The following is an 18,785-nucleotide window of genomic DNA, read 5'->3' on the forward strand; positions in this document are numbered from 1 at the left end:
AATCAGCTGCTTACTCTCATGTGATGCTAAACCTCAACAAACAGGCTGAATGCAAATAAGTCTATATCATTTTTAAGCTGCTTTATTTGATATTGTTGTTAATAATGTCATATCACAGTGTATGTGGGAGGTTAGACTACCCATTTCACCAGTAGCCTCCATCATTGATCACTGGTTATACTTTTTTTTTTTATGTCACAGGATCCCAAAGAAGGGGTCCTAAGATATGATTCAGAAATAAATGTTTAAACTATAAAGAGTATATTGCATCAAATAACAATAATAACAAAATAAATACTGTTAAGCCATACCATAAATGAGCACAAGCGCCAATTACATTGTACCTTGGGGTTCCTTAGTTGTGTCTATGGATCTATGAAACTTTGGAGTCAACCTGTATTTTTCATAGAACACATGGATTTTATTCTAACTGGGATTTCTGAAGTTGTTGTTTACAGAAGCCTGTAATGTGTGAAGCGCATTACTGGGAGAAATGAATGGAGAGCACTAATAAGCAACAAAAGATGTCACATTGAACATTATGTATTGAAATGTTCAGGGATGTAGCTCATTGTGACTTCAAAACGTGCAATACATTAATGGTGTGGTCATGTCATGTTTATCTAGGCTAAAGGTGAATCCTACAGATTAGTGGTGTGTCTGGTGTCGCCAATTGCACTTTGCAACAGAGACTTTGTGTGAGTTGATAATTAAGCTAAAGTTTCCCCAACACCAGCTAAACAAAATTTCACAAAAACTGACCCTGGTCTTCAAAACATGGATGAGCATTGAGTATCATGAGATTTGTCCATTTTAAAACTTGACATAGATGATGTTAAACACTGCCCTCTAGTGCGTAGTTCTTGTATGACTCGTATAATAAATGACAGCTGACCATAGACTGTGTATACTATATAAAGCTGACACGCTCCAATTCCTAAGCATTTGTTGCTTAAAACGACCTCTCTACAGTTTTCCTCTTTAACTCTACAGATTTCAGTAGTTGAGAATGATCTTATCAAAGCTTTCGATTGTAGCCCTTTCTCCCCACATTAGCAGAGACAAGTAGCTTTATTAAATATTAGAAAAATATTGACAGAGAAAATCATACTTCATAATTATATACATCAAGCATCGATGATTAAGTTGACTATGAAAAACAAAAAAAATAGAAGTCTTCATTTAATGTGTACAAAAGTGTTTGTTCTTGAGTTGGGAACAGCCTAAGAGCACAGTGGGGGTCAGGCTTCTCCTCTCAAGTTTCCCAGAAGAGGTCCGACTGTTGGAGGCTGTTGCGAAACTGCTGGGTCTCTCTGAGGAGCTGGAGGTTGCCCTGAGGCCGTTTTGGGGCTTTTTTCTTGGGCTTGACAGGGGAAGGAGCTGGAGGGTCCTGATGTTTGTCTTTAGACATTTTATCAATCTGTAAAACAACACAAAATATACCTACCAATTACCAATCAAAAATAGAGTAGAGTAGATACATTTACATTGTTACATGGAAAAAAAAATCATGGGAAGAAATAATAATAATAAGAAGAAGACAATAAGAAAATCTAGCTGTTTTACATTTTTCACTTGGTGTTTGCGGAGCTTGGTGATCTGAGCTCCTTTCTCCTCCATTTTTGAGACCAGTTGTTCCAATTCATTTTTCAGGTCCTGCCTCTTCTTATGATCAAGGGTACCATCAATGTGGTGCATTAACTCCTGCTGCTCACTGGGAAATTAAAAAAGAACCAGTTTACTTTATACATTGAGCAACACATGCACATTAGTTTGCATAATTAAGACGGCAGACATTATTTAAGGATTTAAGGAAAAATACAATTCAACACTTTAAAGATACACAATTCCTAGAAAATGTCATGTTAAAACACCCCAGAGAGATCTTGTACTCACAAGCTCATCTGCCCCAGTTCGTCCTGAAGTGCTAGCAGCAGGTCGGAGAGATACCCCAGGGATGGCTCGGATTCGCTGTTGCGTCTCTGTTGAACGGCGTTGGACGCGGAGAAATCTTTGCGCAAACTCTTTCTGGCTCCACTCACAGATTTGTGCAGCATAGACACTCGCTCGTGTAGCTGCGGCTGATGGTGCTTCATCATGTGTAGGATACTCTGGACGTTAGCGTGGACCGAATGACTCGGGCTTGTCGACTGAAAAATGTAAACACCAATGAAAGGTTTATGTAATCGGACACTCTCCCCCCTCATGTAAACTGTGTGTGATTTGTGCTTGTATTAATGCCATTATTGCCTTCTATTGTCTTTTCTTTCCTTTTCTCTACTGGCAGGTGCATCCATAATTAATTACCCACATGCATGAAGACAACAAGCTTGAAATGAATTCAACCAATGAGAGCAGCTTATCCAAATGAGAACGTTTTTCCCCCCCTTCAGATATAGAATACTCAAAACCCACGTACCGTTCCGGCGACAAAAGGCATTTTTTGACTGAAAGAACCACTCGGTGAATTCTGCTCACTCTGTCTCAAGGATTTCTAAATATAAAATGCATACAAAATCAATATCAGCAACATAACAGATGAAAAGTTAGACTAAAGTCATACCTTTGTGATCTTTGTTTTTTTCTGGACTTTTATCTCTTCTGTGCTTATTCGAAGAGTGTTGTCAAACTCTCTCTGAAGCTTCAGCATTTTGAAAGATATAAAAACAGTATTTATGTTTGTTTAGTTTTTAATACGGGCAAAATGCGGCAAATGTATTTTCACAAAGTCAATTATGTCAGGGGTCTTTAACCTTCAACATCAAAAGAGCCACTTTGGCCCTTTTCAAACCAAAACAAAGTCTCAAAGAGCCACAAAAGTATTTTTATCAACAAATAACTAAGTATACATCTTTTTGTACATAGTATGATTACAAATAAATTAATTAGTAAAATCTTTGAAACTGTATTGATGGAGGACATATGGGGGATCTAGAGAAATCTTCCTTATAAAATAACAAAACTATTCATTCTTGCTGAGATGAAGCCTAATACTTCTATAACAACTCATCACTTATATAATTCCATTTTATGGGTTTTCTTTTCCCATTAAACATCAAAATACTGCCACTGAGGCTTTAAACTTTAAAGCAAAACCAAATATTTTAGCTAGTTTTGGTCCTAGTCTTTGCTAAGCTTTGATTTTTAAAAGTACAGCAGTATAGATTTATTGTTTAACTAAACTTACAATAAGATAAGATTCAGCATAATGTCAATCATATGGTTCAAAATGTTCAGCAAATGTAAATAAAATGTACTTTTACTGCTCTGTAATCAGCATAATGATACAGACCTCATCTGCTTTCTCCTGCACCAGTTTGCGCTCATGTTCTTCTTTCTGGAGTTTTTCCTCCAACATGGTCAGCTTCATCTGCAAATGTGAACAGAACCTTTTGATATAATGTATTTAATTATGGAGTGATTTTTAGTGAAAGATGAAAAAGTCTTACCTCTGAAAGAGTTTGAGTCCTCCTTAAGCTGTGATAGTTAGACTCTAGTTTCTCCAGCTTTGTATTTTGTAGCTGAATACTCGTGTTAAACTGCTCTTTCTGTAGTAATGTCTGAAAACCAAAGTAATAGTAATCATAGTTGCTGACACATGTAACATTACATCAGCAATATTATCATGGAATCACATATTTTACAAGGAGACGCAAATAACACCAGCGTTTTGAGGTGTCGAACATGGATGGAGAGAAAATGCTGAAGGTATGATACATTTAAAATGATTTAAAGTGCGATAGAGGCTGTGAAATCCATTGAAACTTGATTTTAACATTAATGCATGCTCCCATGAACTATGTTTTTTTCAATCCATATAATAATAATAATCTGTTTATAATCGTTTTCATAAACATTAAACCATGTTACTTGTGTACATCTATATTTCATTACCTGATTCTCCTGTAATGTACTTTGCTCCTTTTCAGCCCGTTCCATGAACCTTTTTGACTTTTCAAGATGCTTTTGAAGAATTTTGCATGTTATGATGGCATCATGTTCTGTAGAAAATAAATACAGAGAATGTTATGGAGAAATTGTATTACACTGTGATGTCTATGCAAGTTTCCACAGACACTAAGGTATATTTACTTCAGAGGTGGAAAGAGTAACAATAAAATTTGACATGAGCGGACTAACCTTTTTTTGGTTGTTGATGGCGAGTTGTAGGAACGGTCAAAGCAGTGGTCTGTAAGTTCGTTTGAGATTCTCGGGACAGTTGTCGACTCTTTTCGGTATGCCTGCTCGTCTCGGCCTCCACACGATTAATCTTTCCTTGAAGCGTTTTCAATGCATCTATTACAGCTGAATGTGGAATATACAGTAAATGACTAATACCTGAACCGTCAAGAAAAATACAATGATACACGGCCTGTGCACAGTGACATACCTTTACTATCAATGTTTGATTTCGGCTGGGTTACACGGTGACTGGTTGTGGGTTGCTCTGAATCTACAACACAGTGAAATGGGAAGTCCAGCCTTCTTGGCAGGGGAATCATTACGTCAGGTGGCTGGTAATAACTTCCAATATAGCTGTTTCTTGATGGTGAATCCAAACCCTGCAAGCAAAGACAAAAAATGTACACCACTTAGTATGTCCTGTAAATCAAGTTGTTTAAGGAGTATTGACTTGTTACATGTCAGAACTAGCTGCACATTTTGTTGCTATGCAGTTGTTTATATTAGTTACAGAGAGAGCGCGAGTAAACTCTTTAGCTTTTGGTAAACGTTGATTGCTAACAAAGATAGTGGTTTATCATATCATAAAAGAAACCAACAGAAAAGTTGACACAAAAGTAAATCAGCATGAGGATTCTAAATGAACAAAGCGTGGATAGCCGCAATGGCAAAATAAACAACATTAAACGCTAAGCTAACCAGCTAGCCACATCATTTATGCTTGTTCCTTCACTTACTTGTTCGTTGCACGCCTCCATGATGCTACTCATGAGAAGCAGGTGTATTTCTGAAGCAGGGTTATTTTATAAGCACATATGTAGCGAGTCGTATTCTAAGTTAGATTTGTTTTGTCAGTTCTTGTTGGTGCTACTTCCTAAAAGCGGCTTGTTGTTAGCGGTCCGAGCATTTTAAATTTCCCTCCTCTTTGGCGCCTCACAGTGGTTCCGCCTGCGCACGAGCCAGACAACGGAGGTGAGGGGGACATCATGCACTGAAAAAAATCTATTTTATTTAAACTATTAACTTTTATTGGACTGTAAGGCTGGTTATGGCAAACTACAACAGTTCTCACATGCATTGTCTAAAGCTGTACAAATAGATGGATGCAATAATTATTTATACATTTTGAAATTAGATTAAACCAGACACCCAATTTGCGCATTGTTGTGAATAAAAAAGCCAAAATGCTTCACCAGTGTACTCCTGTCTAAATATTGTCCTCTTATAATAAACATGTACAGTATTATCAGTAAAATGTCGATAGCACTCAATGCATAAAAAACATAAACTCATTTTAAAACACATCTCGCTAATCCTTTGGTATATGTACCATTTCAGCTTTCTCTGCGTGTGTGTTTTTTTTTTTTTTTCATGTGTTTTTCATCCTTTTATTTCTGATAAACAAGAAGTGGGGGGGCTCGCCTGGCCGAACAGCATGATGGGTAGTGCAGTCCTGTAGGCATTTACAAACGCTCCGTGATTCCCCGTGATCTACTTTCAGAAATACAACTCCCATGAAAATATCCCCACTGGAATGGCCACGCCCCCTCGCCCAATCATGAAGCAGAATCTCCGTAGCCCCGCCCTCGAACGTGTGTACTTCCTTCCGATTGGTTTAACGGTCGTGCCAATCAAATGTTTGCCCTGAAGTTGTTGCCTCCCTCGTTTCTTCCCTGTGTCTGGCCAGTGCTGTGGAGAGGAGTCCCGTTGCAGAAGACCTGCTCCAAAGAATGTCATTAAAGTGAGTATTACATAAGTGACATGTTTTGTTCAAGGCTTAGAATTAAAGATTTGGGGAAGGGACCGTAGTTGTTTATCATCCGGCTGCGTTTTGCCTGTGTTTTCTTTGTTAACGGGGAGCTTGAAAAGACTTGACACGCGAGGGGCATGCAAGAAGAGATTGAATGGACCCAAGCAGCTGCAGATTTGAACTTATTCCTTCTTCGTCCTAGATTTATGTTCAAACTTCTTAATAATATAAGATCGGTTTGATATGTATTGATGTAGGCTAATGTTTTTTATTACCATGTCACATGTTATGGGGTTGACATCAGTAAATGGCCAAGAGCTATTTTCAACACCTTTTTTTTCTTTAGGAACATGGAAGGACAAAATGTGACTGTATTCAGTTGTTGGTGTTTATATTTATTATTCAGTTATTAGTTTGTTATAAATACGTTTATTCTCTCTGCCTTTTAAATGTGTGCAATAAGATCAAAACATATGACTAATGACATTTAAAACATTCAGTGTAATATATAGAGACTGATTTGCCAAAATAGGAGGAACATTTACTGTCCTGACTGTCCATTTTAGCATAAACATAAACATCACTTGCAGCTCTATTAATTTAAGGCTGTTGTTTTTCCCCCTAAAAAGGTCTTTTTAAAAAAAATCCACAAGCATTAGTCCAGAGTGACAGCATGGAAGTCCAGGACCAAGACTCTCTGGGCAGATGGGATGGTCTGAGCAGTCGAGATGCCAGCTCCAGGGATGCAGCCATGGAGCACATTCAGCAGGAGGTCCTGGGCAAAGTGGAGGCGATCGGTCCTATACCGGCTCGAGTCCCCTCGTCGCCTGCCTCGGGATGCTCCCAATGCAGCGACCTCAATAACATCCTCGCCCACCTTCTGATGCTTTCCAAGCGGTGCCCCTTCGTAGATGTCCAAGAGCGTAGCATTCATCTTCTGCAAACTGTCCAGGTAGGGATTCTTATCGTTAGAGGCAAAGTGTGACGCAGTGCAAAAATGTATTTACTTGTTACAAATAATCAATCCTTATTTGGTCTCAGATCAATGCTTCTCAAACATAATAGAATGGAAATAGCTTTGTAAATAGGGATAAAGAGGGATAACGCTTACTGACCTGTTTCCATATTATTACCAAGAAAATACTAAACACATTTCCTGGTAACAGAAATTGTCTTTATACTGGATTAGGGTTAGAGCCGCGATTGATCTTATTGCCATGGAGATCAGTTGTGTCTAGTTACCATGTAAAAAACATTATTACCATGATATTACACTTTTTTTTCCCCAAAAATATTTTTTTCTTAATTTTCGTATAACAACAAACATAATAATAATATAATGATATTACACTTTTAGGTCATTTCCATCCTATTACCATGTTGAGACTGAGAGCAGATCTGCCAAATGCTTATGATTACAAATGATGCTCTCCCTCTTAGTGTAAATCTATTGCTATCATTAATTTTACAATTCATACTATCCATGTGTTCATTTCCAAACAGTGTAATATATAATCTAATATGACTGTGTTTAGTGGTCATGTATGTGTGCATTACTGCCCAACCTAATTATTTTGTTCTGTTATTGCTTCATAAATTGAACTGTACATGCTGAAGTATTGCCATAACAGGGGACATTCTCCTTCAGTCCAGAGTTGTTTACTGACAAATACAGCGACCTCTGTTGCCTGCAGCTCAGCAGAGTGACGTCCAGCGTGTCCAATATCCTTGTGTGTAAATGTGTTTAACGGCCGGTTTGTATTTTCTGTTGTGTCAGTCTGTTGAAGAATAGCAGGTGGAGGAGGATGGAAGTGGCCGGGCTATTGACAGTTAACAGCCCTATACCTGGTTTTGTTTTAAGTGGTAGAATGACATTTTGATTATAAAGCAGAAATACCTGGTTGTCTATATTTTTAGTGACAGATTGCTCCCTGATCTAATGTTTTAGGATTATGTGCACTGCTACATCCTACTTTGTGAACCTGTTTTCAAACAATGGCAATAAAACTATTCTGATTCTGACAGATATATTGAGTTAACTTAGCTAATTGAAATACACCCACATTTGCAATATTTCCACAAATTTCCTTTGGTATTGTGAATATTTTACTCTTGGCATCCATTGTGGACAGCAAAGAATGGGGTACCTAGGGTGACAGCATGTTTACCGATTTCTACAGAGCAAACATTGTTTTATTCTTGTAGTGTTAATTTAGTCCTCAAAAGCAAGCAAAAAATAAGCTCCAATCATGCAGTGTTTTGGCATTGTTTTGTGTTTGGCCCTCAGCGTTTTATGAACTGGGGAGAAGGGCAGAAGGAGAGATGAGAAGGAGAAAGCTTCTTTTGTGGGTTTATCCGTGCACCACAGTACACACACCGTCTGGTATTTCTGAATTATGCTAAGCTGCGTTTGCTCACGGCTCGCCAAAGTGTGCATTTATGAGCCCAGGGTGGAAGCTCGCGTTGATCTGGGCTGAAGACACCCCCTCAGTGGTTTTACACACACCTTTCTCACGTTGTCGGGGATGGAGCGGGACGGGGAGGGGGCGAGCTCAGACAGACCACTAATTCCTCCAGATCTGACTGATTAAAGACACAATCTCTGGACACACATGCAGCCTTTCCTCATGGCAGCCCCCTTTATTTTTCCCAATCCACTAATATCCTACCATAGATTTAATCGAGAAAACTGTACCAGTAAAATTGAAATAAAGACGTTGTTTTGTTGACACACTTCCAACTGGAAATCGCAATACAGTATCAAAAGACTGCAAGACATTCGTGGGCACATGAAAATTGTCTAGGTGTCTGAATGTGTTCTTGAGTTGAGCTTATCTTCTGTTCAGTAGGACTAAGTTATTACTTTTCTTGAACACCCCTAAATGTCCTTTACATTAAGAACATTTTGTTTGTTTTTCTCACTTTCAGGCACTGGAATATGCCATTTCAAAGAGTTCTTCTGGCCTCTATTTGTTTTTTGTTGTTATAACCACAAAAATCACAGAAAGTAAACTCTCCTGGCAGTTTGGAGTCGGTTAAAGCTGTGGGCAGATTCATGACAGAAGCCTAGTCTTTTTGTGCTTGGACATAGACAGAGAGGGGTTTCTTTGTGTTATGTAATTACACCATTGTGTCCGCCCCTTTTAGCCTAAGTTGAATTAAGAGTTGCTCACAAAAGATCAACCTGTTCTTGTGATGTCCCATGGGCCCACGGGGTTTAAAAAGCCAAGTTGTGGTCATACAGTAAATACCAGGAAGGCTTAGTGCCTCTTTACCTTGAAATGTGCTTAAAAGTTCAATCATGTATGTGCGTATGATAAAGAAGACCACACTGTCCAACTGTTCTGCTTTTCTATTACGCAAATGATATGGACTGGTCATCTGTTGTTTTTCAGAACCAAGCAGCTGCATCAGGCTTAACCTTTCTTTTCTCATGCTTCCCATTTTTAACACGTACTTATTTAGTTAATTATGGATGTTCAGTATGACTCAGCTGGCTCCGCAATAAACACTTATGTGGGATTAATTAAAAGTATTGGCTTCCTGGTTTGACCCCCCAAAAATGATGGAAAATGCAAAGTGCACCCAAGCCGCATCCATTATGGACAAATGATTCTGTATTGTATTTCTAGATAGGTATTTGCGCTGAATTGCTTACCTTAATTGCTATGTTTAAAGGCACTTAAATCTGTGTGCCAAGAATAAAATAGCAGCTGCACGGCTGATTGCAGATCTTCTTGCACAATCAGCCCGGGGCCCCGGTGTTGTTTTTCTCATTTTGATCAGTTACTAAGTTGTTTTCCCACATTAGTGAAAAGATGTGAATGTTTTGCAGTATAAAACCTTTACAACCGTCAAATATGTAAGACATTCATGGTCAGTGTGATGAACTTTTCATAGCTTACTGGAAAATACTTCAAGCTCCCACTAGTCGACAGAAACATCTCCGCGCACTCAAAATCTGCTGCACCAATGATAAAATAAGAAAATTGCTGCTGGATATATTTTTATTCAAGGCTCTTGTTGGAAAACGATTCAGATGCTGATTTGTTGTGTAGTTCTAAACCTACAGATTTGTGTGTAATTTACACCCAACGTATTGTACTGGACCTATGAGGAATCCTTCCGTCTGGGATGGATCTAGTGGATTATGGTGGCTCTAATGTTGGGTCAGGACCAGTTTGTGGGGGAGAGCAGCAGCAGGCTGCAGAATAGTGACCTTTAGTCTAGTGAGTCTACAGTTAAACATTGGGTGGCTTGAGCGAGGATGTGATAGAGAAATAAAGCTGAGGATTTACAGCTGCCTGCCAGCTGGGCACCGGCCTGGTCAGCAGGTCCAAAGGGCCGTCTCTACTGTTTTACTCTCAATGTATTTGATAGGTTTAGATTTCATGGTTTATAATCTTAGCCATTGTTGTTTCACTCTAACCACTCGGGTACTTGAGTACTCTAAATATTACATAACACAATATTATTATCATAACATAATGTCCACTGTCACTGGGCAAATGTGTGTTTAAGGATTAGTACTCGGCCAATATACTATTAATAATGCATTTCTTCATTATGAGATACACTACCAGTGTAAATGTTAGGGCTCGGTGCAGTTAAACAATACCACTATGGCATCGGAAACAGGTACCAAAAAATGTTTTTTTAGATAGCAGATTTTGATGCCTGTTTGGTCCAGGGAAAATTGTTCAGGTGTCGGTATTGGAAACCAAGTATCGTTAAACCACTGGTATCGAAAATAATTAAAAAACCCAGCCCTCGTTAACGTTGTAGAATCTGAAAAAAATCCACCCAAGGCTTAGAAAGAAATTTAAGTTTATGTACTTTGCATTCCATTTTATATATTATTATTGTAATTACTAATACAGCGGCACCTAGCATGAGCATAGGCATGTATATTGTAGTATGATACCAGCACAGACAGAGCACACACTTTGATCCTCTCCCACAGACAGACCCCCACCTTCAGCCCATGCACCCGGCTGTCGCTGCAAACTCTGGGAGACTGGGGGAAGTGTGCAACTAGGTCAGCACCAATCCTGCTGTAAGCCTCAATACATGATAAAAAAGTATGGCTGCACAATATGAGGAAAACATGCATTACCATGCAATAAATACAAATATGTTTGAATTTACAATCTGGGAAATAGCCCAGCAATGGTCCCAAAATCCTCATGTGGATTTTGCCGAAATACAGTTTATTTTTCATCCCAGTGGAAAGGTGGTTGTAATAGTGGGGTTTCTAAAGTCTTACCAGTCGCCATGGCACCAGTGGGCTGAGGTGCACTGCTGAGGCGAGTTGGTTATAAAGGGAGGGGTCTGTTTGTTGGCCTGCATCTGATTAATTTGGGCCTCACTATTCAGGGTTTGAACGAGAGAGCAGGAAAAGGATGGAAGAAGCAAGAGCCCAAAGTAGAAAGAGCAAAGTACGTGACAGATTTGTCAAAGATACATGTATGTATGTGATGGTGACGTCTTCTTGTATTGAGAGGGAGACGCTGGAGGTGGGATCAGAGCTGTCTTCTGAATGTAGTCAGCAGCATCCAGTGGAAAAGTACAAGTAGTGATTTCTTCAAGAGGCCTACACCCTGCAGCCAGAGAGAGGCTCGAGAGGCTTCTTAACTGATTATACTGTCACTGATTAATTACTGTTTTAACTGAGTTTAGACTCAGAGGTTAGCTTGAACCTCATGGGTTATGGGCCTCTGGTGAGTCCTTGTGTAACCCAATCAGTCTCCAAATCCTGGTTTGGGTACGTCGTACGCCTTGACCTGGCTCTCCCTTCACCCTTAGATCGAAAGCAAACTAAGCAAGTACTAAAACTTGACGTCTATCTGTTTTGGTTGTAAAAGGGGGGGTAAAGGGGGCTGTGTGTCCGCCTGCATCTGATTAATTACAAACTCTCTGTTTAGGATTTGCCTGCATAGTTCCTGGTACAGTTTTTGAGGTTAGACTTAAGGAATAATTTATATTTTAGTCCAGCTTCAGTCCTGTATGATAGTCTTGGCTCAAGTCTCGGTCCATTTTAATGAAGAATCTCGTACAATCCTGGTATATTATAGTTTTAACCTTAACCGAGTTACCGGATATGATCTTTACGTAACTTTGTGTCTAGTCGACAAACGTTAAGTAAAATGTATGAGTTTTTTTTCCCAGTCTAAAAGAATCAGTTACTCGCCTTTGTTCTGATGGGGCTGTGCTGTATATTACAAGGCTCAGCTTGTCTCACCCACGTTCCCGGGACAGAGACTGAAGAGGGAGGAGTGGGCTCCATGTTCTGCAGCAGGAGGTGGGAAGGGAATAACAACGTCTTTGAAGCTAAAAAAACACTATACAAAACAGCTGCATGACAAACTACGACAGGCTTTATGTGTTTTACAGTATAGAGTAGTCAACTCTATAACATGTAATTCATCTTGTTAACTAAGTGAAGTGATGACAAGTAACAACCATGGGGTCAGTATAAAATCATGACGTTTTTTATTTTGTTTATTGTGAAAGACAATTGACCTAATTCATGCACTGGTCATTTATTCCTAAACTAGATGATTCTCTGTTCAGATCTTGGCTTTGGGGCTAATGTCTGAACATAGACCTGTTCTTTAAATGCTTTGCAGCTCAGAGACTCTGGAACAGCCTTTCCTTAAGTGGACCAGTGTTTTTAAAGTATTTTTTGAAAACCCATCTTTTTGCGCTGGTCTTCAACACTTGCCTGGCTCTGTTATACTCTTCCCTGTCCATACCACGCAGGGAATTAGTCTGGTCACGGAGCAATTGGAGCAGTTTGAACGGGCGGGCCTAACGCGCACAGATTGTCAGTGAAATAAACCAATTAGCGGACGTGACGACAGCTGTAGTCCAATTCACAAAATATAGACTGAATATAAAATCACGCGGAGGCAAAATCCTCGACTACTTCATCCATGATAAGTTTTGGCTAATGTTAGTGTTAATTGAACTAACAACATAGTGCCAATCAGCAACTTGTTTACCGGCCATTGCCAGACTCACCTTCTCTCGCGCAGAAAGAAGTGAGTGCGGTTCATCAGGCTACTTCAACACAAACCAAGCAGGTCTTGCGTATTATCATTTCATGTTGCGTATTTGTAACTATTTTTACTCATTAATTGTAGCTTATAATGTTTGTGGTTCAGCACTTTGGGCAGATGTAGCTGTATAGAAAAAGTTGATATTGACATAAAGATGTTTTCTTTGATTTCATGATGTACATATAATCCAATCCATCCATTACACAAGCCATTGCTGAATAAGTCACATAAAAAGCAATAAAGAGGATTCTTTTGTTAATTATAATGTGCTGTCTACAGTATTAATATATAATGCAACTATAGAATCCTCTACCCATAATTGCATAATCTGTCTACAACTTCCCCACACTCTCCCTTCCCTGGTGTGATATTTATAACTTACATGGAAAATGCTTATTCAATTATTAATTAGAGAATGCCTTCTGCTGCTTTAGTTTTTCATTTGTTATGCAGCACATCTATAAAAAGCTGCTGCTCCTTATGTTGCCAGTGGAAACAGACTTTTATGTAACTAAAGACTGGGGACATTCTGGGCTTGAGCCAAGATGTCAAAGACACTATACAGGCGCCCCTATACCACCGTATACCACAGAGGTTAACACATACCCAACTCCACAAGGATATTTTAGGATTTGTTTAATACGCTTTTTAAATTACCAATACAAATCAGAGCTCCTTCCTGTGGTGCTGTTGGAGGTCAGTGGTTAGAAATCGCATGCAAATTTAGCAGGTAAAAGATAATGCAAATATTGCATAGTCCCAGTGATAGTCAATCTCAATATTTTTTTTGTTCTTATGATGATGAAAGGTGTAAATCCCATCCTCACTTGTTGAATGATGCCCATATAAGTGATGCATGTATGTTTTGTGCATTGTAGGTTGTTATATTTTGATGCCAAAGTACCTTCAGGCTTATTGACCACTGGAGTTAAAAAGTAAAAGCCTTTGTGAGAACTCTAGCACTTTCATAAGTTCCCAGTGCTCAAATTGGATTTGAGTGGCTGCACATCTCTCAGCTGGCCTCATGTTCTCACTCCCTGGTCGCTTTCAGCGATCGACTGGCTTGCCATCTGCCCAGAATTTATTTGATTGGGCTCATAAATGAATGATGAAGTTTATTGTCCATTGGATCGGCTGTATTTGAAAAATCGATATAAGCCTTTTATCCTCAGCACTCTCTCGCTAAAGCTCTCCGCCTTTTAGTTGATGAAACAGAGAGGCCATTGACTGGGTTCATCATTCACATCATGGGAGTAAAATACATGTTGTTGCCTTATGTGACCACTGGAGGGAGCTCTGTGCTATGGTTTGGTTTGGTTTCCTCTGCAAGCTGGATGGGAATTTTCCATGTAGCTGGCAGGATGCATGCAAAGCCGCACATGATTTTAATTTTTTCCTTTTGCCCTGGTCAGTGGGCTCCAGTCCAGGTTATGTGTGTGTATGTGTGTGTATGTGTGTTGGTGCTGCTGGTGTTTCTCTCAGTGTCATTGACTTTATGCTTATGTTTACATGTCTGGGGAGATTTATGAGTGTGGCATACAGGACTAGAGGCATCTGCGGATCAGGTGACAAACATGAATAGACTGTGGCTGCAGTCCAGGCCCGAGCCCCTATTAGGAAACAAATTACACTAGACTAACACCTGAATACACAGACCGTATGTCGACTATATGTCAGCTCTAACATGCATATCCTGTTGTTATAGGTGAATTAATGAGCTTTTGCATGTTTTCGCTACAATGTCTTTTCTGTTGTTGCTTGAGAAAGGTTTTTGGATCCAAAGAGCCGATTCTTCCCAAGATAGTAGCTTCCTGTGTATTTGAAGACTAAGCCTAGGCTAAACCAGAACTAAGCCAGGACTTTACCACCTTTCACTAAAAACTTGATGAGACCCCACACTCAGAGACTCAAACCTCTCCATGTCAGCAGCTGATGGATAGTTTCCCATTGCTCTGGCTCAGTGTTGCCTTAGACCTGACTGTACTGTTGTTTCACTGTGTTTCTTATTGTTCTAGCTCAGTGTGCGGCGCTTAGGACCATTGTGCGTGTTTTGGGAAGGGGCGCATTGTCTGGAACCGTGTGTATGTGTGTGTCGTGTTTATGTTACGCCCCCCGTTTGTGAGGACGCTGACAGCTCTGTACTGGCCCCTAATGTTCCCACAGCCATTCACCTTTGACCTCAGCCTGGGCCCTGTCGCTGCTATAAGCCCAAGCTGCAATAGTGAAAAGAGACAGTACTTACTCTGCTTCGAGGAGTTTATTTAGGTTAAAAAAACAGCGCTTGGACCATGTACTCCTGTCCCCATAGACAGTTCTTATTATTAAAGGTCCCATATGATGCTGTAATTAATCTGGCTTGTACAGCACTGCCTTTGTTTTTATATAATAACCTCAACGCATCCATTGCAGTTCAATAATGAGGAGCAAACGAAGAAAGATTGTCAATGCCATTGTTCTAATCTACACATTGCAGCTTTTCAAGGCTGTAATGTGATCTAATACCTTCATTGTCAAAAGCAATTCGTGACAGATGCATGTATTTCGAAATCTGTAACATGTGTATGTGGTGGTGTATTTAAAAATGTCCACTCAAAGTCTTGTGTCATAGTTCCGCCTTTACATTGCCCTCACGTGTCAAACTGGAAGTGCTGATGTTACTTCTTTGTGCAACACATTTAAAGCCCTGATGAGAGAAAGTTAAAAAAAAGTAAAAACAAGCTGAAACATTGGCACCTGTGACTTGTTTACCCTGGTTGTCCTCGCACTTGTACTACATGTCCTGCCGCAGTAATTGGACAAGATGCAGTTACATCATGTTGTCATCCATCAAACCGGGACTTTATTAGAGCCCTGGGTGGGACCGGCCCATGACAGTGACCGAACACGTTCCCATCACTGCAGGGATGTCCTGAAAACGTTACCTCATGGCACCTCTCTGGGAACGAGTGCAGTCCGGCTCATTTGTCAAACTGTAATGAGTTGTTTTCTATTCAGATTAGGGGTATACTCTCAGAAGCTACGTTTACATGGAGGCCAAAAATCTGATCATTATCTGATTCCTGGAGTTCTCAGATTATTGAAGAGACATGTAAACAGCGTAATCTGATATACATTATATCTGATATTCATGTAATCTCATATCTTCCTAATCTTTCACACATGTGCCTAAACTAACCAGGGAAACACAGCAAAAAGGCATGATTTTGGCCTTTTTTTGCTGTATTTCAAAAAGACAAAGATTAAAAGACGTAATAAAAATACTTTAAGGAATTTTCAAAAAAATAAAAATAAATAATCACAAATGTTATCCATGAAACAAATCTCAAATTAGTTTGTAGAGTAAATGTGCTGCTGATAGAGTCGAGTGGCTGCTGCACATATGCAGAACATTACTACCTCCTTGTGTTGTGAGTCCGAGTCCCCGCTCTGATTATTTACTGAATTTCTTGAATTACTTCACAAAACAATAAACATTGATCCGGATTTGAACCCTTGACTTTTGAGTAACTAAACTTGTGCTGTATCCTCTGAGCTACCAAGCACAAGGCACTAATGCCACATAGAGTTTGACTCCAAGTCGCGCAATCATTCTGCACCTGGTTTGGGCCTGATTGAAGAGAGGGCTGAAGACAATTCAGTTGCTCTTAAAATCCAAATCTGCTCTGGCTCACGTAGAACCTGGAGTTTTGGATTCTCCAATTTCTGAAGAGAATGTAAACACATCAGATCTGATTATTGAGTTATCTGATTTCTCTGACTTCTCTGACCATGTAAACGCAGCCCAGTGTGGTAGGTCCTGGTTAAACTCTTCTGACCAATTATTGGCATTACATTTCTATACTATACTGGGAAAGATATGGACATATTGATCACCACTGCAATTAAGGAATTGATGCATTGAGTTGCCTTTTGTACGAAATGATTGGTATAAATAAAGTTGCCTTTCCTAGATGCAATGTGGGGCATCAAATTTATGCCAACGTTTGGGCTCTGAAATAATAGGTCTTTGCATTTTGTTTTATCAAGCAGTGCTTTAAACTAGAAGCTAGAAGGGTACTAACACAATCCTATTCTACTTAAACGAAACAACTGAACATTAAATAAAAGGCTGACCTTTCATCTTGGGAGCTTCGTCATGGTTGGTTTTGGTGACCGTAACGTCCACCACGAGAACACTCCCTGGACGGGGAATGATTAAATCTTCAGTCCAGCTGTTTTGTTTCAAAGTATAGGACTGAATAAACCACATTGATGACTTATTATTTGCACCGTCATTGCATAAGAAATTAATTATTAAGATAGTTCGCTTTGGTGAAGTGATTTGTCAAACGCTCAAACAGTTTAAGCACTTATGGAGAGACTTATGGAGTGATGTTTTCCAATTTAATCCACATGCTTTAACCTCTCTGTAGGTCATTGCAATATATATATAAAATATGCACTAATGCCTATTTTAAATCCATGAATCAATATTTTATTTTGGTCACAGTTGTTTACAGTAAGGTTAAGGAGTTTACTTCCAGATGATGCACAATGCTCACTAACACTCTCTAATATTGCATTTTGCCTGCGCATCATATCCTCCCCAAACTGAGATAAGATGATAATGACACAGAGCAGCTTCTTATTAAACCTGCTATTCTCACCCCATGACGTAAATAGCTCATTCATTATCACTAGACCAATATGTGTGATGCTGCTCAAACTCTCTTCGAAGTCAGTAATGCTGCAAAGACCAGGTGTGTCCATTCACAGTAATTTAACCCCCAACATGCCTTTTAAAACCGGCTTAATATAGATGGTATAATACAGTATTATAAAGCGTGCACAAACCTTTGCCAAGAATTCGAGGCTGGGCGTGTAGGTAGGCTTAGTAGCACTGCTGAAGGTGATTAAAAATAAGTCTGAGCCCATGTTGAAAGTATCCCATATAATCTTCAAGGCCAAAAAGCGTATTAGACAGAGATCTAAACTAGTGCAAATGCTTTTGAAACAATGTGGAGCATTGTTAGATGACCTGCAGAGGCTAAACGAGCGGCCAGGCGAGAGGAGAGGCAGGACGAAAGGCATAGTGCGATTGAAATGCAAAAAGCCATATTCACAGTTAGAGCAGTGCTTAAAAGTAATTGTGGCTCGGGTGTGTTTCCATTGAAGGATAAAAGCATGTTTTTCCTGCAGTGCTTAGACAATCAAGCTAAAAGTTACATAAGAGAAAGCCAAATAGAAACATCAACAAAGGTCAGGTAGAAAGAGTGGCTGTAAATAATGTTCAGGAAGACAAGGTTAAAGACAGTAACAAACAAGTTCTTTGCTGTGCTTGAGCAGATTGGGATGAGGTCAGCGTTAAAACCGTTAGCCAGACCAGTTTAAGAGTGGTGATAAAATCCAACACACAACTGTATTTGGGTGTCAGTCTCACATGCGCAGGGCTGGACTGGCAGAAAAAGTCAGCCCGGGACTTTTGGTTTAAGACCGGCCCTCTAAAAAATAAACATTCAATACAATAGTCGAGGTGATGAGCAAAACAATAAGCCCTTGGCTTAAAGCAGTATAAGCTACGAATCGAGGACAGTAGCTGCAGGCTGTTTCTGCTGAATTCAAGCTAACACCTCATAGCACTCAACACTTTAATCTTGTCATTTATAACTTGATGGAACTTTTGTAAAATGACTTAACAATCTTAAAATGTGCGTTCCGTTAATGAAGTTCCTCTCGCGACTGCAACACAAATAAACTTCTCAAAACCAACCAAATGATCCCACTGTAGATTGAAGATGAAATGCTAAAACTCA

General features: G+C 39.5%; 2 protein-coding genes across 2 annotated transcripts in view; one reads left to right on the plus strand and one right to left on the minus strand.

The window, feature by feature from the left end:
* Positions 1 to 950: 950 nt before the first annotated feature.
* Positions 951 to 4,269, minus strand: cep57l1 (centrosomal protein 57, like 1). Its single transcript, XM_079572559.1, has 9 exons — positions 4,141 to 4,269; positions 3,895 to 4,001; positions 3,450 to 3,560; positions 3,293 to 3,370; positions 2,564 to 2,641; positions 2,420 to 2,494; positions 1,897 to 2,150; positions 1,576 to 1,714; positions 951 to 1,420 (listed from the first exon to the last, which is right to left on the minus strand). The coding sequence occupies exons 2-9, from the start codon at positions 3,937 to 3,939 to the stop codon at positions 1,256 to 1,258; spliced, it is 945 nt and encodes a 314-aa protein (XP_079428685.1). The 5' UTR covers positions 3,940 to 4,001; positions 4,141 to 4,269; the 3' UTR covers positions 951 to 1,255.
* A 2,286-nt stretch (positions 4,270 to 6,555) lies between these two features.
* The window catches only part of sesn1 (sestrin 1), a 51,506-nt gene continuing 39,276 nt past the window's right edge, over positions 6,556 to 18,785 (plus strand). The window contains exon 1 of the mRNA XM_079571689.1: positions 6,556 to 6,884. Within this exon, the coding sequence (XP_079427815.1) occupies positions 6,606 to 6,884 (279 nt within the window). The 5' untranslated portion in view covers positions 6,556 to 6,605. The remainder of the gene's footprint in view (positions 6,885 to 18,785) is intronic.

The sequence above is a fragment of the Gobius niger genome (genome assembly GCF_951799975.1).
Source record: "Gobius niger genome assembly, chromosome: 15".
Taxonomy (NCBI): domain Eukaryota; kingdom Metazoa; phylum Chordata; class Actinopteri; order Gobiiformes; family Gobiidae; genus Gobius; species Gobius niger.

Excerpts from the sequence above, each read along its gene's own strand:
- cep57l1 (XM_079572559.1), bottom strand. The coding sequence starts at position 3,939 with ATGGAACGGGCTGAAAAGGAGCAAAGTACATTACAGGAGAATCAG. Across the intron at positions 2,642-3,292 it reads TGCAGGAGAAAGCAGATGAG|CTTCAGAGAGAGTTTGACAA; the intron begins GTCTGTATCATT and ends AAAATGCTGAAG. Across the intron at positions 2,495-2,563 it reads AAAAAACAAAGATCACAAAG|AAATCCTTGAGACAGAGTGA; the intron begins GTATGACTTTAG and ends TTTTATATTTAG.